Raw genomic sequence first — 22,699 nt, forward strand, 5'->3', positions numbered from 1 at the left:
TTGACATGTCCAAGACGACAATGCCACAAGGATGCCTTATCCAAAATAGTGGAAGAATCAATCTTTAAAACCTTATTTCCTAATTGTATACAACATTCACAGCTTCATACACACCATTACAAGGTAATGCTTTAAAGTAAAATACACCATTGTAAAAAACAGTAATAGCACCAATTTCATTATCAAACGAAAAAGTAAAACCTTATTTGTACAAGCCATGAAAGGAAATCATATTTCTCGCCATTTCAGACGAGTAACAACATTTATTCAAATCTAATGTTAACCCATTACTAAGAAACAAAGAACAAACTCCTATCTTGGTAACAGGTGAAGCCTTCCTATTCTCCATAATTAAGTTTATCCTCCCGTGCTCCACATCCTCACTTTCTTTGAGGCCCTGCATCACAGAACATATGTGAACTCCACAACTTGTATCAAGAACCCCAGAATTAGCATGTGGTGAGTTATTAGACAATATATTGTATATACCTGCAGGGGTAGATTTAACCTTCCCATCTTTAAGATCTTGCAGGTACTTAGGGAAGTTTTGCTTCCAGTGCACTTTATACTGACATTAGAAACACTGTGCATCCTTAGGGACAGAACAGGGAGTAGTAGAACCACCTTTGGTTCCACTTCAAGAAGAGCCATCAAGATACTTTCTCTTGGTACCCTTCGAAGGGGTTTTCCTCTTTTTCCCTTTTCCCCACTTGATTGCCAGAACAGGGGCGGTGGTAGTAGTAGGAGCGGTAACAACCAATTTACCTTTGAGACCACTTTCGGCGGTCTTCAAAAGTCCTTAGTTTGCTAAATGTAACCTCGTCCTTGTTCATGTGATAGATTATACGGAACTGATCATAACAAGGAGGTAAGGAGTGCAGTATGATGTCAATAGCCACCTCCTTTGGGAAGTTCACATTCAATTTCATCAAACGGTCCACAAACCTTTACATTTTCTGCATGTGGCCTGTGATGGGTTCACCATCCTTCATTCGGGTTGTTATCGTGGAAGAGTTATTTCATACCTCTCTTGACAAGCAATCTGATGGTATCTTTCCATCAGGTCCTGGTGCATCTCAAAAGGGTAATAGTCCTCATAGGACTTTTGGAGTTCAGCTTTCATTATGGCCATCATGATACATGCCACCTTGGTGGCATCTCTTTCATGAGCCCTAAAGTCAACGATCTCCTGTGGAGTAGCAAAAGACTCATCAAGTTCCTTTAGCTCCTTATCAAGGACATATTCCTTGACCTTGTAACGTATGACCATCCTGATGTTCCTGATCCAATCATTAAAGTTGGAACCATCAAAGATAACTCTCCTACAAAAGTTCATGAGAGAGAAGGAGCCAATAGGGTTTGAGCCAGAAGATTGTTGGAAAACATCTGAAAAGGAAGAAAGACAAGCTTAGATTAGATAAAGAATCCTTAATAAGACACCTAAATGTAATATTAAGGCAAGGACCCAACACAATACTTTATAACTTGGAAGCGAGATGCCGTAATCCAAGCTATAATGAAGATTTACCAATTTCCACCACTAAAAATGAAATAGGATTATTAAGTTTTGATTGGTTTGAAAACTCCTAGATCTTTTGAGATTCATTGAACAATTCAATGGCATGTTTAAATCTCGAGTATGCCCTTCAAGTTTGTGACTGGGATGCCAAGGATCACAACAAGGTGTGAATAACCATGCAAATTAACTTGGTACTCTTAACTTTATCAACTAATCGATGTGCCAATTAACCACACACACTCCACCGATCTATGATAAACATTAAGCCACCCTTTTCCACCCTTACTAGTCTAGGTTAGTGTGCTGGTTAACCACACATGCTCCACTAACGACTTGGTAATGGTACAAAGTATAATATCATGGGTTAGCATCAATTTCACATTTTCCTAAAGTAACTAGGATTGGGAATTTCTAAAAGGTTTAGTTACTTTATAATAATCATTATACTTATAATGAGAATTAATGTCTTGTCCTACCCGTTTGGCTAACGATCCTCCACCAGTCAAAGAAGCGGTGGGTGAGAGTGGACACCCAATAAGCTGTCATTTTATAGGCAACAACCTTATACCCCCTTATAGACCAGCTTCGTGAATGAGGCCTACTAAAGGTAAGAATGAATTTGTTCTTATACATATATATACATACTAACCATTAATATTATAATAGTATATGGGTTGAATTTTAACTTTTAAAATCCTAGGGGTTGGAACTAAAGTTTTCTAAAGTAACTTTACAAGTTCCAAAACTTAAGGGCAAGTTTTGAAACTATTCAAAACTTTTCATTTCTATAACTTATGAGTTTAAATGGTTTTAAAGAAAATACTTTTGGAATTCCATAACTTGAGGACAAGTTATGGAGTCCATTAAATGCCATTTAGATCAAGAATTCCACTAACAAACAATTTGGAAATAATTCATATGATCTACCAAAACTCATAAGCATGAACATTCATATCAACAATTTTCAAGAACCACATAAGCATATGTAAAACTTGAAACTTTGATAATAACCTTTGAAAATGGATTAGCATAATCATTAACACATCAAAAACCAGATTTTACAAGTCCAAAACAGTTTAGGGTAATGATTCTAGTCTATTTCCAGCAACAAAACTCAAAAATCTGCACATAGGTCCTCCTACTCGTCGAGTGTATGAACCTACTCGATGAGTAGGATGAGTTATCACTTTGACTCATCGAGTCCCCCCATGGACTCGGCGATTCTAGTGAACAGTTAGCAGATTTTCAACATTTTTCAGCAATTTGCATCAAGTATAATGAAAACAAGCCTAGGCTCTATAACCGTTGATGGGTTTTGAGCATCCTAACACTCATATGGTGTACATGCAACCCTATAAACATTGGATCTATGTTTTCTCTAATATATATGAAAATTTGATTTTTCCAAGGTTCTCATCCTAACTAGCATGTTATGGGGCTTGCAACATAAAAACTAGTAGAATGACATATCGTTGTGTGTTTCTTGATTCCTTAAGACCTTGTGAGCCTAGCACCCCAAATGTGATGCCTCAAATGTTTCACACAACACCAAAACACTTATAATAACTTGAGAGAAGAACACTTCACCATAAAATCGGCTAGCCCTCCTTGTTCTTGTCTAAGTGCCGATTTTGCTAGCCTATGGGGTCCTTTTATAGTGTGCCACATGTAGGGTTACACCATGTAAACCATAATGTGAATGAACTTTCATTTCCCCCATGATCCATGGGTTTTAACCTCCATGGACCATATATGGATCACCCTATGGGTTTTAGCCCAACATAATGAATCATGGATCATAAGCCCACTATATAAGAATAAGTGATTTACACAATCAATCCTCATAATCAGTCTCTTTTGATCACAAAATTAATTCCAAATTAATTCTTGATCAATACTAATTAAATAATACGATTTCATATTAATATATTAGAACTTATAATATATTAACAAGTTATAAGTATTCTTTTCTCATTTATCTATCCAATTGTTCTGATGTCATGCAACCCAAATGGACCATGCTAAACTGATTCAAGTACATATCAAATATAGTTATGGACTTACACACCTTATCCAACACCCTTTGTGATTAGGAGTGCCCAGAGGGTTTGATGATTCTTAGACCAGAAAGAATAGACAAACGGTAGCTTGACAGACCCAAACGGACAGACTGTATTCCATCGTAAAGGGAGGAGCCAATAACATGACGTTTTTGTTGATGTAAACAAATATGCCATACTAGCAGAGACTGCACCAAATATTCCTTATCCAAAGAAGAAACAATATGTAGTTGAAAATCAAGTAAGAAATATGCATCAAGCTTGAATCAACCTTCAGGTAGTGAGTCATAAAGCCATAGTGTTTTTCCAACATCTTATTTAAATACCTTCTCATAGGAACATGCATTATGCTTTTTTTCTTTCTCAGATTCTTGCATCACTGTGAAATCAATTTTTTTGTAGGCATCAATGTAAGGGTTCTTCAGGCCGATCTTATATTTTTGGCCCTGATATGTTATGAATTATACATATTTTTAGAGTCATATTTAATACTTTTCTACATATTTTTATATATATTTGGTACCTTAATGATATAAATGTGTACTATGCTGACTATAAGTGCTAAAAGATAAAATAGAAGACATTTAGAGCATTTTCTAGAAGAAATACACAGCTTGAAAATTAAGCAGAATTCAAATTAAAATATCACCAAATTAAGGAGTTTGATAATATTCAATTTATTAAGTTCTGTTTATGTAACCGAGTGCATGATTTATGATTAGGTTTAGATTATGTATCTTGAATCACATTGTTTATTAACGTGTTCAAGCTGAAAAACTGAGTCAAGAACATAGGCAACTATGACTAGTGGAGTGATACGTTAGGTTAAACATAATAGAACTGATATTAATATTTGTAATTGATCCAATAACTTGAACAATTTGGGAAGTTTCCACTAACCCTAAGACTGATCATACATGTTAAGTCATTACATAATAAGACCAAATACATCGAGTCTAGGAAAACTATCCTTGTTGGTAGATAACTTATTATCATTAGCATTAATGATATTTGAGTTAATCACTTTAGGAATCAATGAATGTCTATTAAATTCCATTACACTTGAATGAATTAAATATAATCAATGATCTAATTCGAATTTTAAATGAAAGTACATTTATTTATTTGTTTGACAAGTTTAGTATTTTGCTTATTTTAGAATTAATTTGTTTCATTTATTTTAATTAGTACACTTCAATTCCCTTTGAGTTCAACATCCTTACTTACTTTGACTAATACTATATCTGATCAGGTACACTGCCTAATGCTAATAGTCAGTTGAGTTTGTTAGGAATTATAAATTTAAAACTAGATTTGTAACTCGAATTAAGTTTAATTAATTAGACTATTATCCGCACATCAGGCCCCGTAGCTTACCGGATCCACCTTACCCTCAAGGAACTCATACGCCTCCTCCGTTATATTCACATAAGGCAAAAGTTCCATGATACAAGAAATCTTTTGCTCACCAAACATAAGATCAAAGAGCCTATCTTGCAATATAACCTTTTATTTCTAATTAGCGAGCTCAAACATGGTGACTTCTTAGTTAGGAATTCTTATTGCCCTTTCTAAATGGTTACAGGACTAGGGCCCTACTAGCCTTATTAGGTGACATCTGTCATCTCACGATTCTTGCTTTTATGGAGTGGAGGAAAATAACTCCAATCCTTCTGAAGGGCATCATGTTATATTATATGATATATCTTGGGAGTTGAAGGTTGTACTCTCTTTCCTTCAGGCGAGTCCCTCGCTTAAATTAAAAGAGGAAGGAATCTTTGTGAATTCAGTAGCTATGTTATATAATATACACCCGACTTCTACCTTTGTGTGTCAATGGATCTTTCGCATACTCCCAGGGCCGGTCCAAAGGTTTTATATACCATGGGTGGAAAAACTAATTTATGCCCCATCATTGTAGCATACAAGAAGCCATTTTAGTCTCATACAACCAAAAAAACTCAAGTACCATACAATTTTCTATAGCAAAACCATCAAGAATTTTAATGCATGAAATTTCAACAACTTAACAACATTGCCCTCATCACTCAAAATTAAAAATATCTGAACGCATTTACTACATAGGTTTCACATGTCATAAGTAGGTAGAATTGCAACCAAAATTGATAGATATTTAAAATAAATTACATCACTAATTTCACACTACGAATTTCCTAGTTGTCAGAAAACTACGAAGCTCCTTATTATGGTGATTTCCTGCAGATATTTTAAATCATGGATCTTCAAGATGATGTGATTTTCAAAGATCCCAAATTATCAAAACACATATATAACAAAACGTTATCAAAATAATAATCCAAACAAACATATGAACTTATAAAATTTGACTTTTTGATGACTTTTATAATTTAAACAAATGGAGGGATTCAAAACAAATTTTTAATGATTATTATGATGTCCAAAAAATTAAAATCATTCAGAAATTTGTATTGAAAAATACAAAACATGCAAGACCAATTTAATACAATATAAGTACGAGGTAGTACCAACTCAATACAATGAAAACTAATTTTCATTATTAACTTCTTTGGCAAACACTTATTACTTATGAAGCACACTAAATGCAATTCAAATCAAGAATTATATGTTCAAAATCAAAACCAATATGAATTTATAATATTAATAACATGTAAACATTTAAATATTAAAGATCATAAAAGAATCAAAACGAATATGCAAATTCACAAATTGAACTGTGGATGAAAAATCAAATAGCAAAAATCATAAACAAGCAAACTAATAAATAAGAACTAATCACATTCACATTCAAGAAATGTCATAAAAAATATTAAATACATAAATAAACAATCGGATATCAAATAAAAAATTACATCAGCAATCGAAGACTACCAAAGGTTTCAAAACATAGATTTAGGGCGATTTCTGATTTATTTCTACAAACCAATCTAGTTACCAATATATGGGCATATCACTATATAGAAAGCTTCCATCTACAACGTTTCAAGTTTATAGAAAGTTTGGGAGGTCGATTTTGATGTTTACATCCAGTATCTCTTCTACATCCTTCATATTAGGTTGGAAAACAATTTCTTCCCATTTCCCATGAGTTCAATGAAGCTAGTTGCCCTTTGTATTAAAGAAACTAAGAAAAAAAATCAAGATGCAGAAAGAAAGAATCATACGACCATATAAATCGAAAAAATCTCAAAGGTCGCATCATAGTTCTCCTGAATCCCAGTCTCCTCGCCTTCTTCAATAATTAGTAAGGCGTGTAGTTATTTAGCCGATCAAGAATTGCATCTATCGCTTCTTTCACTTTTAGTCTTTCAGTCACGCCCTTGCGCTTCGCCCCTTTCCTTACAAGCTGAACTATTTTTATGGATCACGTTCTTGGCCCAAATGAGATGTATACATATAAGAGTTGGATAAAACATGATGCCCCATGATATGTTGCTACCCTGGGTCGTGGCCCACCTCGCCCAACCCTTGGGCCGACCCTACATACTCCATATTGATTATGTTTCACTGTTGGTCTCACTACCCTACCAAACCCTCCTTTTGGCCACCTCGTTCCCTTGCTTTTCCACTGCTTTGATCCCCTATCTCTGACACCTTCCTTAATTAAGTGGAGAATTCCTTCATACTTGGGTGGTCGTAGGTCATAGTTCTGTACCGAAGGTAGGCTATTGAGTTTGAGCTATGAGTTTCGACCCGAGCTTCTTATTATATTCATTACATGAGAAGGTCAATATCCTCAGTTACCTTGTCTCTGCATTCCCCCCACCCCCACCCGAGCACAAACTCTTTTCAGCCCTAAACTCATACCCCTAAACTCATACGGGTAAGTTTTTTTGCTTCTAAACAACCCATAGTTTTAAAACAATAGAATTTAGTTAGTATACACTAAAACCCTTATAAGAGTATTTCTTTAATATGTTTGGATTGAATGTTTTCATAGGGATATTCTATGAGCTATATTTGTATAACCTTTTCTTATATGTATTATTTTATATAATAAATATATTGACATAAAGCAAATCCTATATTTAGAAAATTATCATGGTGTGAATTGAAAAACAAATTTTTTAGTGGTCGAGGGCCGCTAGGCCTTGCATATCCACCCCTTGTGACTGTTTGTAAGGACCGATGTGAGCTTACCCTGTGGTCCAAACTTGTGCCCATTTTTGCAAAGTGCACTTATCAAGTCAAAGAAATTTGGTTGTTTATATACGGACAAACGTACATCTAAATACAACAAACCTTTATCTTTTAGGCATGTTTCGTATTAATAGTTTGATCATCACATATGGGTTGTTGCAAAACAATCGAAGTTAAATATCAAGTATAGCTCATAACAAAGTGACACAAATTTGGCATATGACGATTTTCATGTCAGAAGTGTGAAAAGTTGTATTCAAATGGATTAAAATTGAGAATCAAACATAAATAATAGCAACAACTACCTTCTTAATGCCATGGTACTTTTCACTTGGTATGGATGATGTCAAGGTTCACTAACGAGTACCTATACGCCTCATTTTTTTTTATTGGATTTAAATTTTATATTCACATCAAGAAAATGACACCCACATTTGCTTTGATGTAATTCTTTTGAGTTTGAATCTTGTACTTATGTTGTCAAATGCATTAAGCAATACATTAAACACCACTCTCTTTATATATGGCTTTCTTGTCTCAAGGTCTTTATAAAGCAAAAAAGGAAAACCCAACACTAAGCAGCTGTTTAGATGTATAAATTAAAAAATTAAAAAAAAAATGTGAAAATACATAATTATAATGGAACAATCAGTTTTAAAAAGGATTGAATGTTTACATGATGTTTTTTTCTTTGAACTTATAATTAGTTCATCAGTCAACTATTTAAGTCATTTACATGTGATTTATTTGTTTGAAGTCATTTACAGTGTTGATGATCTTCTTTTTATATTAGTATAATTATTAATGGTGAGCAAACAAGTGAAAAGTCTTAGAATAGAATTATAATGAAAAACTAATATATATATATATATATATATATATATATATATATATATATATATATATATATATAATCACTTTTGTTGTAATCCAAAGTGTTTGGCATTAGGCTTTTTAACTTTTAACTTTTTTAAAAAGTCAAAAAAAAACAAAAGTTATTTGGATAATTAAAAAAGAAAGAGTAAATTACACGAATAGTCCCTATGGTTTGGAGTAATTTGCGCGTTTGGTTCATAACTTATTTCTTTAACTCGGAAGGTCCCTACTGATTGTTTTTATTATGTATTTGGTCCCTATTGTTTGTTTTTGTTACGCATTTGGTCCTTATCATACCTAAAAAGACTATAATTTAAATAGGAAAAAATGATGGTGTACATAAGGTAAGGTGAGAAGGGTGAGATTAGGGTGTGTTTATTTAAATAAATTAAAAAATAAAGGAAAAAATAGACTTTTTATATAAGACAGGGACCAAGCGCGTAACAAAAACAAACAGTAGGGACTTTCCGAGTTAAAAAAATAAGTTAGCGACCAAACGCGCAAATGACCCTAAACCATAGGGACCATTCGTGTAATTTACTCAAAAAAAAATTTAATGACTTTTGCAAAGAATAAAAAAAAAGTTTCAAAAAATCATATTTTGTAACTTTTTTAAGTTAGACCAAAAGTCATTTTATTAATCTAAATACATTTTAAATATCATCTTTTACATAACATTTTTCTATAAAAAGTCCTACCAAAAAAAACTTTTAATGTTCAAAACAATCCCAAATACCCCTCAATACTAAACTTGTTAATAACAATTAATTTTATAGCTTATAAACAAAATTAGAACAAATTATTACAATAAAGTTATAATACACAGTTTCCAATAATTTGATAAGTTTATTAATTGTAAAGCATATCAAAGCAAGTTAAGATTCGTTTTTTATATATTGGCAAAACTAGTGACGATTACCAAAACTAAAACTTAAATTTTTATTTGTATATAATTATTCAATAAAAATAATTGTAAACTTTTTTAAAGATGACAAAAAAAAAAATAAATAAATAAAAAAAACTATTTCCTTTAATTCATTTAATAAATAAATAACCAACAAAAGCTCGCTAAATGTATTATTTATGATGATATGTTAAATTTGCAACCAATATCAAAACAATATCCAAAATAGGGGCTGGAATCATATAAAATAATATGTGGAAGGGGTGGAATGTGCAAGTGAAAAAAGAGCACTGTTGCTAACTTGCTAAGCAACTCCTATAAAATGGACGAGCGATTTGAAGTAGGCATTCAAGTCGGAAAACGGCGAGGAAGATCAGCAGCAGGAAGCTTCTTCAATCTGTAAACGATACATGCATCAGCCTTCTTCAATCCTCAATCACATCATATGTTCTTCCGTTCTTCGACCTGCAAATAAGGTTTCCTACTGTCGAAACTGCACATACGCACACGCAATCACTGCAAATAAGCTTATCTTGATACCTGATCTTGTTTACTGAAGTTGTTGTGTGGAAACTGTTGTATATGTAATTTTGGTTTGTACGAATCATTTTTGTTTTCTGTTAATTGATTTTAGATCTGAACTCGTATTCTACTTCTACATATAGTTTTGTGTGCATTTTCTCATTGCAGCACATTGCATGGTTGATGGTTGAATTTGATGTTTGAATTCATGGTTTCTCTGTGTTTTTTTATGAATTCAGTAGCTGGAAGGCGTTTGATATTGGCAGTGCAATCAGAACAGAGTAAAACAGGGAAACCTGGCCGCGATGACGTCTTCTCAGCAATCGCAGTTCATGACTAATGCGCCGCTAATTAAGAGTTCTGATCCTAATCAGATTGTTGTTCCTGATGTAAGTTTTTTTTTTTCTTTTCTTCTGATCTTTTCTAATATGATCGTTGTTACGATTTTGTTATCGATTTAGGAATCTTATATCTCTCTCTTTGAATTTATGTTCTAGCTTTTCTGTATACACGATTTTAGGTTTACGACAATTGTCAATTTGTTTAATTTGAGATTTCGTGTACTCATTACTCATTAGCTAGCGTTTCGATTCCAAATTTGAATCTAATGGCTTTTATTTGAAATGATTTATTCCTTAAATTTTGTTAATCCGTGTGAAGGATTAGAAGTATACTTTAAGCAAGCTTTTCTGATCTAGTTATAATGAATATTAAACTTTGTGTGAATTTATTCCAAGCTTTTTTTATAATAGTGGAGTTAATCAATAATTAAATACATAATATGCCTCCTCTTTTCACCTTATAAGATTCTAATCTGACTATATTAATGACCTTCTAGTGAATTATTATTTTATCTCAAGTATATCATCTGATATCAAATTTGAGCTGCTAAATTTTTTATTTCAAGTGGAATTTTATCATTGAAAAATGAGATTCAATTGTTTTGCATATGCAGAAAACAAGCTGGAAAAACCTATTCTCATACATGGGCCCTGGGTTTCTTGTTTCCATTGCATACATCGATCCTGGAAACTGTATGAATTATGATCCATCTTTTGTATGATACTGATTTACCAATCATTTATGTAGAGGGCACATCTGATCTTGATTTCATATTCTTGCAGTTGAAACTGATTTACAATCAGGAGCTCAATACAAGTATGAGGTGCTTATATATTGTCCATACTCAAGTTTATAAAATCTTTGCATAAAAATTTCATGTCTCTTATTATAAACTCACATCAATCCTTCCTCCTTTTTGTTTCCAGTTGCTTTGGATTATATTGGTGGCTTCATGTGCTGCACTTGTCATCCAATCCCTAGCAGCAAACTTAGGGGTTGTAACAGGTATTCCATTTTTACCCTTTTTCCAATTTTAATCCATCTTTCTCCTTTGAAATTATATCCATATATTTTGTATTATCCTCTAGGAAAGCATTTAGCCGAGCATTGCAAGAATGAGTATGAGAAGGGAACCAATTATATCTTGTGGATTCTTGCTGAAATCTCCATTGTGGCATGTGATATTCCTGAAGGTATTACAACTTTTTTATTATTGTTCTTATCAGTTAAATTATTCAAAAATCATGTGATATTGATTTTATTTTCATGGTTACAGTAATTGGCACAGCATTTGCTTTGAATATGTTGTTCCATATTCCAGTATGGTGTGGTGTACTTCTCACAGGTTTTAGCACTTTGGGTCTACTTGCACTACAGCAATATGGAGTACTTACTACTTGACTTAATTACTCTATTTATTTTGAACATGATTAGGTTGGATTATTTTTTTAATAAAATGAGATGTTTTTTTTTTTTTTTAATAATTGTATAGGTGAGGAAACTTGAGTTCTTGATTACTTTCTTGGTGTTGACAATAGCTGCATGTTTTCTTGTTGAGCTTGGGATTTCAAAACCAAAAGCTTCAGAAGTTTTGTATGGAATGTTTGTCCCTCAACTTAAAGGCAGTGGCTCTACTGGTCTTGCAATTTCACTCCTTGGTGCTATGGTCATGCCGTAAGTTTTTTTATTTTTTATTTAACAATTTTTTATTTATTTAAAGGAGTGTTTGGGATGAAGGAATCAAAAGATGGAATGGAAAAAAAGTTGTTTGTTTTGACTCATAGAATGGAATGGAATGGAATGTGATTCCTTCCTTTTTGTTAATTTGCATACCTTAGCCAGGATTTTTTTTTTTTCTTTTTTTGTCTTTGCATCATGGAATGGAATGAGAACTTGGAACATAACTCGTTTTATTTGGGAAATCTACAGAAAAGTTTCAATAAAGTCCTAAAGTTTTTTTTTAAACAGAGAAGTCCCGATTGTTTAACATTTTGCCCAAATTAACGAAAAAGATTTTTTTTTTTTTTTTTTTTTATAATATTTGAACAGCAAATGACAGATTATATGATTTTCTCAAAACAATAGGATTTTTCTGTTCAAGAAAAAACTTTTAGAACTTTATTGAAACTTTTCCCAAAAGTTCGGGATTTTTCTATAGGTTTCCCTTTTTATTTTTGTGATTTGTAATGACACAAATATTTTTAAAAATTTATGATTTCAATCGATTAACAATTTTATTAGGGTAAAAAGTAACCACAATGGGAAGGAAATGTCACAAAATAATTTTTTTCGCAAAATTGCTTTATCAGTATATTTTTTTTGTTTCTAGAAAACGACATCACTTTTTAGCAAAATGATGTTATTTCCCGAAAAAAAAATCACAAAAAACTATACCAAAAAAGCACTTTTCCAATATATACATATATATATATATACATATATATATATATATATATATATATATATATATATATATATATATATATATATATATATATATATATATATATATATATTGAAATGGGTGGTTTTTTATATAGTAAAATTTGAGAAGGTGGTAATTTTGGTTATATCTTTGTAATTAGCACCATTTTTTTTTGTTTTAGTGAGGTTTTATTAGGGTCTAGATTTTAATTTTGTAAATAAAAAAATTATTAATTATAATTGAATAACGTATACAATAGAGTTAAAAACCCATACATTAATATTTTAATACTATGCAAAAATTTCATATCTAAACTCATTCTATTCCTACACACCAACCAACCAAACACGATCATGGAATATTGGAATCATGGAACGTAATGACTCATTCCATTCCATTCCATTCCTTTGTGATGTCATTCCACAGTTGCAATTGCAAGCAATTCATAAACAATTTTTCTCCATTGATGCAGTCACAATCTTTTCCTCCACTCAGCTCTTGTACTTTCTAGGAAAATACCCCGATCAGTCAGTGGTATTAAGGTAAACTTTTCCCATCTTCTAAAATCATTCTTTCAACATCATTTTATTAAAATTCATTATTCACTATTAAAGAAATGTTTTAACAAAACTTATGTTTACAGGAAGCTTGCAGATTTTACTTGATAGAAAGTGGGATAGCCCTTGCAGTGGCTTTCCTTATAAATATATCTGTTATATCTGTAAGCGGTTCAGTTTGCAGTTCTTCAAATTTAAATCCAGAAGATAAAAAAAGTTGTCAAGATTTGGACTTAAATAAAGCTTCCTTTTTGCTTAAAGTAAGTAGTAATTTTATTCTAAATGATATTTTATTTATTTATGTTTCTGTTTTCATTCTGTATATTGACACTTGTTATAATATTTATTTACAGAATGTTTTAGGCAAATGGAGCTCCAAGTTTTTTGCAATTGCCTTGCTGGCATCAGGTCAAAGCTCCACAATAACCGGAACATACGCGGGTCAATACGTTATGCAGGTTTATTTTTTATATATATTTTTTTGTTTGTATAAATTTTCAAAAAAAAGGTATTTGTGTAATTATAATATGATATGATATGGTTGTAGGGGTTTCTTGAGCTACGAATGAAGCCATGGCTTAGAAACTTGTTGACCAGGTGTTTAGCTATTATCCCGAGTCTAATTGTGGCTCTCATAGGCGGCTCGGCTGGAGCTGGGAGGTTGATTATTATAGCTTCGGTTAGTGGCTTTTGAACTTTATCTCTTTGGTCTGATTGAATAGCATCGGTTGTTAAATGATTAATCAGAAAATTACATTAAATTGATAAATATAGAAAAATATATTATTTTATATATAATAATAATAATAGTAATAATTAATGTGTGGCAGATGATATTGTCTTTTGAACTCCCGTTTGCTCTCGTCCCTCTTCTCAAATTCACAAGTAGCGAAACAAAAATGGGATCATATGCCAACTCAAAGATTGTAAGCATACATTTCCATTTTTAAACCAACAATAGTTAATTCTCTTCATAAAAAAAATAACATAAATTTTACTTTAAAATATTTCAGATTTCCGCAATCACTTGGGTGATCGGGTCACTAATTATGGGAATAAACATTTACTTTCTAGTGGATCATCTCATTTCGTTACTTGTTCATGGACACCTACCACTAGTGGGGAAAATCTTCAGTGGGTTTTTAGGGTTTTCAGGTCTTTTAATTTATTTAGCTGGAATTGGGTATTTAGTGGTGCGTAAAAACAGAGAGTCATCACATCTTCTTGCACTTAAAACTCCCGAACAACGTAGTGCTTCTGCTTCTTCATATGGTCAACCAAGAGAAGACATAGCTAGCATGCAACTTCCTCATACTAGAAACACTCATCATAATCATAACCAAGATCAAGATGATGATGCAACTTGACTTTGTTACACCTCTAACATGTTCGATATAAATAAATTAATCACAGGCTATTATATTATGATTACAAACTTAATTCCATATTCATATTTAACTTTATAACTCCTCGCGCGTTTCACTTTACATGACAACGGAGGATGTGTTACAGATAAAACATAAGTAAACAATGACATGTGAATATTTTGCTTGCTTAGGGAGATTTTTGTAAATTGCAATTAAAACTTAAAAGCTATACTATTATGACTGGATACGGATTTGATCCTCGGTGGGAGTTGGTTGCAGTGGGAGGTGACCTTTTTCCTGTAAGCTCTTAACGGTGTCGTATAACGCCTGTTTCACCGGCGTAAACTCTAAACCCAAATCTTTCAGCTTTTGGTTTGAGAATTTGTATGGTTTTGCCCTTGGCTTTATCTCATCAGAACATCTACAAAGATTTAAAAATTATATATTGTTTAGTAAAAATAAAAAAAAATAAAAAAAATCAATTTCAATTTTCAACACGTGTTGGTGGGAAATAACCTACCTAATTTATCCAAGGTTGAAATTAATTAATATTTTATAATAATTAATACCCATCCTATAAAAATAACACACACCTAATAACTTTTTTAGAGAACATGAGTTGTAGTTGGTGTGTAGGTCACATTCATAAAAAGCCACCAAAGACAAGAAACCACGATAGTGTTGATAAGGATATTTGGAGTTGGTGAGGGTTCATCTTAGCCACTAAATTCTTAATTATTATTATTATTATTTTCATAATTGGGGTTTGTTTTGTAGGTGAAAAACTTGGACTAATTAATCATAAGGTCAAACATTGTTCACTAAAATGTCATAACTATACAATATATTTTTTTTTAAATAGGAAATAGGAAAGGGGGACTTACTTAGTGGGAATGGGGTATTCCGGGAAAAACTTGGCCAAAATTTCGACAACTTCACCACGATGAAGAACACTTTCAGCACATAGATATCGACCATTAGCCGAGGGGGTCTCAAAGAGTAAAATGTGAGCCAACGCGACATCTCGTACATGTACATATGCTTGTACTGAATTAGCATATGTCTTTGCAGAACCAGTGAGGTACTTTAGGATATGAATAATACTGGCGTTGACTGTGGGTTGCAATAGTGGTCCCAATACCAACACTGGGTTCAATGCTACTAAGTCAACACCTCGAGCCTTAGCTTCGTCCCATGCTGCCTGCTCTGCTACCGCCTTTCCATAGCAATACCAGTTCTGTTGTAACAAATAATATTTAATATTCATTTATTTTTACTTCATAAGTCAAAAGTAATTTCAAAGGAACAATTCATGATTTGATGCCAAAAATATACATTTCTCACCAACATATTACTCGTTTAGATACATACTCATATTTTGTTTCTTTCCTTTGTTGCTATCTATGATCAAGAATTTTTAACTTGAAAGAAACATTATATCCTTTATTTTCATGTTCAACGAAATATTTTTTTGCAATATAGAATGTAATTAACTTATTATTGTGTATGTTCTTCTTTACATTCATGATAACTTTTTTTTTTACCAGTGACGAGAATATAATTTTCATTTTAGCTACATGACATATTAGAACGATAATAGTAAATATATATATATATATATACTTGTGCATATATGTATGCGCAACATACAAGTGGATTATGCAGAAAGAAAATGGTCATGCACACATAAGTTATACGTATGCAAATGCGTACCAATATTTACTCCATTTTAAAATTTTAAATTTTAATTTTTGGATGACAATAATAGAGAAAATATTATTTAGTAAATAGTTGGTGGGTGCACCACTACCCCTCCTTTTTCTCAAGTGGAAATAACAACTCCAATACAACAAACTTTTTTTCATTCTTTTTCTTTAAAAATATTTATTTTGTCTATTCATATTTATAGATATTTAAATATGTTAGAAAAAATTTGATTTACATATGTAAGATATTTGAAAAAAATAAAATAGTAAAGTATGTAGAACCCACAAACAGAGTGACGTGGAATTGCAAACATCCTTCATGATTTGATTCTCTAATTAATAGCAAACTTAAAAACTGATTGATACATTAAATGCAATTTTTGATGGCTTAAGTTCTAATTCATGAACAGTGAATTTAAAATCATTCCGGTTGTTGGAACGATGAACAAGTCATACCAGATAATGGGAAAAGGTAAACAATTTGTCAATGTCGCCGGAAAAATTGGGAACAATTTGAACTTTGAAGAGAACAATTTTGTAAATGTAATTTCATAAATTGTGAGAGAACAAACCTTGGTGTTTTTGCAGAATTCGAGATCACTCCAGCAGCTTTCATCAACAATATCATCAGGACTCCGATTAGGATCCATGTACACTGCTCCGATCGACGACGTGAACACCACTCGCCGGACTTTAGCTTCAGCCGCCGCCACTATTATATTCCTTGTTCCAATAACCGCCGGCTCCACCATTTGTTCCTGTCAAAGTCGATTCAGTCAGTATATGTAAACACACAATTAACTAGAATCGGATCGGTTTTTTTCATTAACGATTCTCTACTTTCTACTGTTTTCATCATTGGATCGAATACATACAGGATCATCGGTGACGGGAGAAGCAGTGTGGAAAACACCATCACAGCCATTAATGGCTTCACGCAAGCTTTCAAAATCGAGAAGATCAGCTTTAAATAAAGTTAATCTCTCCTTCGCTCCTTCAAGCTCTCTCAAATGATTATTCTTCGCATCATCTACAAACAGCAATAAACAGAAAACCACAACTAAGCAATTCACAACAGAAAAAACAAAAGTCGTTTTGTAAATTACAAGTGGATTGGAAATTGTAACCACCTGGATTCCTAACAGTTCCTCTGACAATATAACCTTTCTCCAAGAGCAATTTGACCATCCATGAGGCGATGAATCCGCCGGCGCCGGTGACACAGATTACTTGGGCAGATGCCGGAGACATTGTGATTGGTGTGTTTGTGTGTGTGAGAGGAAAGAGAGATTGAATGAGGGAAGGGGTGTGGAAGTTTGAAGAGATGGAATGGAGTATTTATAAATCGAGACTTCACCAACTCACCCACCACCTTCCATTGGCCTACCTTTTAGTGCCAAGTCAACAAACTTGATCCCCCTTCAATAATAACACAAGTTTAATATATTTTGCAGTTCTAAAGAAAAAACAATATCACAAGTTATAGATTATAATAATGATTTATTATCTTATGTACAAACGAACACGTTATTAAGCATTCCTTAAAAAAACAAATGTATAAAAGACTCTTGACTTGCAATTTACAAAGGGTGTCGTCATTTTTATTTATTTGATATCTAATTATCCACTAGTAAGACTTTTAATTAAAATTAGAAAAAAAGAATAAAACATGCACTTCTTTTAGTTATTTAAGTCTTGTGGGCATGGCCATGTAAGACCAAGCGTTAAAGGCAATGTTTTAAAACCCGAGTTGACCCGGCCGGTTCAACCGGTTGGACCGTGACCCGGGATAGAAGGCGGGTCAATTGAGACCGGTTTTTTGTAAAAATACGAACCGGATCGAACCGGTCGGGTTTCCTCTAAACCGTGGTTCAACCGCTTATGTCGAACCGGTTAAAACCGGATTGACCCGTTTTAATAGGATTTGAATAGTTGAAAACAAGTAGCGAACGCCAAAACAACGAGCCGTTTGTGGTTTCTTCAATGTTTTTAAATATTTAAACTTTGTGGACATTAAATTATTGGTTTTATATGTTTATGCATTATGCATGAAAGTAAAAATATATAAAAATAGAAAAAGATCATAAACCGGGTTGACTCGACGGTTCAACCGGTTGAACCGGTTGATCCGTGAACCGCTCATCATACCGAGTCAACTAAAAATCCGGGTTTTAAAACATTGGTTAAAGGTGAGGCCTTCACGGTTTACATTTGTCCGAACATTGATTCATATAAATGTAACAGTTGCGTGGTGTTACGGATATAAATGATAGAGAGTAAAGAAAGTAACGGTCATGTGTGACCATTTGACCCTTTTAACCAAAAAAACTAAAATAGAAAAACTAAATTTTACCTGTTGGTATATTTTATACATATTTTCACACTATAAACATCTCTCTCTCACACACAAAGGAAACACAAAACCAACACTACATTCATTACATTTCTTTTTTATTAGGAGGGAGTTATTCTTCTTTACGGAGGAAGAAGTCCTTTCCTACCAACAATTTTTTCTTTTTTCTATATTTTTTTATCTTTCTTAATTCATAACATATGAAAACAATATCTTTTTCAGCTTACTTGTAACATCATTATTTTTTATTTAATAAAATTAGAAAATATAACATTTTTCATTAAAAATAAAGTTTTGCTAATTTAAAGTTTTGCTAATTTAGACAAAGTTATATTTATAAATAAATAAATAAACTCATGGATGCATGAACTACAAAAAAAAAATGTCAGAAATCAATTCTACTTTCAAGTGAATCATCACATTTACTTTTCATTGCACTATGCCAAAACAAAATAGGAAAATCTTTTTTCTTTTGTGTTTCGTCAAAGAGGCAATCAAAGAAATAGGCATTAAATAGCGGGTTTAGGAACTCATTGGAATCAAATAAATGAAGTAACTCACCCAACCCGTTGTTTAAGGTATGGTTTTGTGGGCGGTACCCCTATCCCACCAGTTACTCGCTCACGACTCTGTTTGCCCTTAAAACTTTACCTAAATGGTGACATACTAGTGGATCTAACGAAATAACTATCCTCAAGTACTAAAAGAACATTATCCTAAACAACTGAAACAACATCCCACCAATGCGCAGCTAACCGATAAAATTTCCAAAATAATCCAGAAATACTTTTAGAACCACGACCGAATCGATCCTAAATACCAACCCTGTAGACGTGAAATCCCAAACTGAACTATGTGTAGACTCAATGTCATAACTGGAAAATTGAACAACACCACTTTAACATCCGAACTTCTAATAACCAAGGATGGCTACCAAAATAGATCCTGCTAGGACAATAGTTCCACAACCAGAAAACTAAGGGTACACATACCCAAAAACCAAGATATACACTTCACACAACTTGTCGAAAAGATTGGGGCATCAATTGCACCTTGAATAGGATACAACCCAAAACCTTCGAACAACCTAAGCTATTAACGATGAACGAGATAACCAATAATCGAAAATGGATTGACAAACTAAACCCAATGATCCCTCACACTACTGAACGAAGCTTATGCGAAAATACATTCCTTTACTTCAATCGCCCATCCTTGACCAATTATTGAATTCCTTTAGATCATGACTCCAATGGATCCTTGAGAAACGTAATGAGGAAACTTCCTGACCATGAGTACTTCAATGGTAGCCTACATTCCTTTACTTATGAAGCAGTGAACCTAAACCAAATTCTCGCATACTTGAATTGCAGATTCACCTGAGTCAATAACTGAATCCGACTACACAAACCGCTTAAATCAATCATAAGCTAAACCTCATACTATTGCTCAAAACCTCCCAAGTTTGACCGAAAATCAAAATGGTTAAAATGTCAACAGTCAAAGTCAACACCGATCACGCACTGCGACCAATCCCCTTGGCCGTATCATGGTCATTAAAGGAAAAAACAAAAACAAACTCACAGTCCACCATGTTGTCGCCAGTACCCCACCCCATCGCGATGAACATCTCTACCAGCTTATTCCATTAATCTATTAACCCTTAAATCCAAAGCTTCAAAGCTCAATTCTAGATCGATTTACCCTTTGTGTTGATAAAGTTTCCAACTTTATCCATTTATTCCATTCAATAAGTCAAGATCTTAAACCCTAACGACAAAAGGGACAAATCTCCAAACATAAATTAAATGAGAAGCATGCATATGCATTTATCTACCACCAACAAGTCCAGAAGTCATTAAATCTCATAATATTGTTTTGGGGTTCTCAATCCTCAAGTTTGAGACTTGTCCTGGAGTTTGAGACTTGCATAAAACCAAGATCTAAGAATCTAATGAACAAGTTTGAATGAGAAGCATGCATATGCATTTTTCTGCCAACCAATAAGTCCAAAAGTCATTAAACCTCAAAATATGGTTTTGGAGTTCTCAATCCTCAAGTTTGAGACTTGTCCTGGAGTACCAGACTAGCATACCAAGACCTAAGAATCTAATAATGAAGTTTGAGACTTTATACCTCAAATAGCTCCAGTAGTATGATGAGAATGTTGGAACAAGACTTCAAGACCACAAGAACCACCTTCTACCAACACAAGCTTCACTAATCAAAACACCAAGAACATAAGGGATAGAGGGAGATAGATCTAGGGTTTAGTTTTGGGATCTAAAGGTTGAAAAATAAGAAAACCCTAATCCTTACATTCATTAAATACGGCCCAAGTCCCGAGTCCTAGGTTTTGGGTTTTATCTACCATCGTGTCGTGGTCCATACCTGTATCACGCTATGGTCACCAAGAAATCGTAGTCTTTATTTAATCAATGTAATCACACCACAAACACCAAATAACCGTTCTTCAAGACAGTCAAAAATCCATAAAAGTTAAATCATCTTGATGAAGATCAAATGTCAAGCCACAAATATGAAATCGGGTGTTATAGATGATATTTTAGGCATAAAGGCTACCATTTTAACTCAATAATGATCAAATATGGTTTTCAACTATAAAAACTTATAATATCGTTCAACAATAACAACCTATACTTTTTAGCTATACAAACTTAGTCTTTCAGTTAACAATGACTAACTCATTATTTAATAATAGTCACATACACAATCTTAGTTTATCAACCTCTAACAACCAACTATTACATTAACCATAGTCAACTATGGTTTCAACTATATAAGCTTACCACACCATTCAACAAAATTTATTAACAAGCTTTAACTATTAGAATATACTCTACCATACAATATTTGTAACATCTTGAGATAAGGTATGCATTGATGACCCTAACTTTTATTGCATTTGTCAAAACTAGTCCTTAATTGAGAAAAGGTGGCAATTGAGTATGTGGGGCGTATGAATGTGTATGCTTAGCGTACTCATGTGTGTAGTATGAACGAGGAGGCCACCTAGTACGTTGGGTGTACCAGAGGGTACGTTGGGCGTACTAAGCTCAAAGTGTAAACCCTAATGACTTGTGTGCCCCCATTTAAGGAACAAGATGGCCTCATTTCCAGCCTCTAACTCTCCTCAAACCCTAAATCCCATTTACATAGCTTGTGTGAGTATTTGTGGCTTATAGTTCTTTTTTGAAGAAGGAGCTTTAAAGGAAGGAAATTTGGTATCCAAGCTCTTGGATCTGAGTTTTTCTGTGATTGATGCATCATCCAAAGGTATCAAGCTTGAAGCTTTCTTATGTTTTTAATAGTTCATGTTTTGGTCCATTTCTAGGGTTTTATGGCCCCAAGCTTGAAGCTTCAGGAGTTTGTTGAACTCCAAAGCATAGCTCCTATCCTTCTAGGTGTTTTTAGACGTTTAGGTTTACAAAAATGACATCTTGGTCGTTAAGTTCTCTCAATGCATGAGATATATGGACCTTTGTGATTAGTGGATTAGAGTTTATGAGTTTTAGACATGTCTAACCTTTCTAAGGCTTAAAGTCACCAACTTTATGATGGGTTTTAAGCACTACAACATTCCTATGGTGTACATGCAATCCTAATTGTTTTGGATCTAAGTTTTTCTCTATTGAACATGAAAATACAAACTCCAAAGCAATAATCATATGGACTAGATTCCAATTTCAAAATCATATATAAACTAGGGTTAGAACATTACCTTGCTTGTTATATTGTAATAACAAAAACAATCCTTGACCTTAAAAGCTTAGTTCCCCAATTGTTGCACCTCTAATGGAGTCACAAACACTCTACACATAAAGGATAACTTGGAGAGGTAGAAATCGGCCACCTTAGGGTTTCATAAAGCATAGGGCTAAAAATCCTTAGTCATGGGGTCTATTTA

The 22,699-nt window shown here is 33.1% G+C and overlaps 2 protein-coding genes across 2 annotated transcripts; one reads left to right on the forward strand and one right to left on the reverse strand.

Moving 5' to 3' along the window:
- The first annotated feature begins 9,853 nt into the window (after window positions 1–9,853).
- Window positions 9,854–14,780, forward strand: NRAMP6 (NRAMP metal ion transporter 6). The gene is made up of 14 exons (XM_078991135.1): window positions 9,854–9,975; window positions 10,261–10,410; window positions 10,977–11,055; window positions 11,146–11,186; window positions 11,290–11,368; window positions 11,452–11,556; window positions 11,640–11,749; window positions 11,856–12,037; window positions 13,261–13,330; window positions 13,432–13,605; window positions 13,699–13,803; window positions 13,893–14,024; window positions 14,176–14,271; window positions 14,359–14,780. Exons 2-14 carry the CDS (start codon window positions 10,327–10,329, stop codon window positions 14,710–14,712), a joined length of 1,611 nt encoding a protein of 536 aa, XP_078847261.1. The 5' UTR covers window positions 9,854–9,975; window positions 10,261–10,326; the 3' UTR covers window positions 14,713–14,780.
- LOC145042677 (cinnamoyl coa reductase 1) lies at window positions 14,741–17,744 on the reverse strand. The gene is made up of 5 exons (XM_078991136.1): window positions 17,549–17,744; window positions 17,294–17,448; window positions 16,991–17,176; window positions 15,597–15,949; window positions 14,741–15,133 (listed from the first exon to the last, which is right to left on the reverse strand). Exons 1-5 carry the CDS (start codon window positions 17,667–17,669, stop codon window positions 14,947–14,949), a joined length of 1,002 nt encoding a protein of 333 aa, XP_078847262.1. The 5' UTR covers window positions 17,670–17,744; the 3' UTR covers window positions 14,741–14,946.
- Window positions 17,745–22,699: the final 4,955 nt, after the last annotated feature.

This window comes from Lactuca saligna, chromosome 4 (assembly GCF_052625555.1).
Source record: "Lactuca saligna cultivar CGN05327 chromosome 4, ASM5262555v1, whole genome shotgun sequence".
NCBI classification, from domain to species: Eukaryota; Viridiplantae; Streptophyta; class Magnoliopsida; order Asterales; family Asteraceae; genus Lactuca; species Lactuca saligna.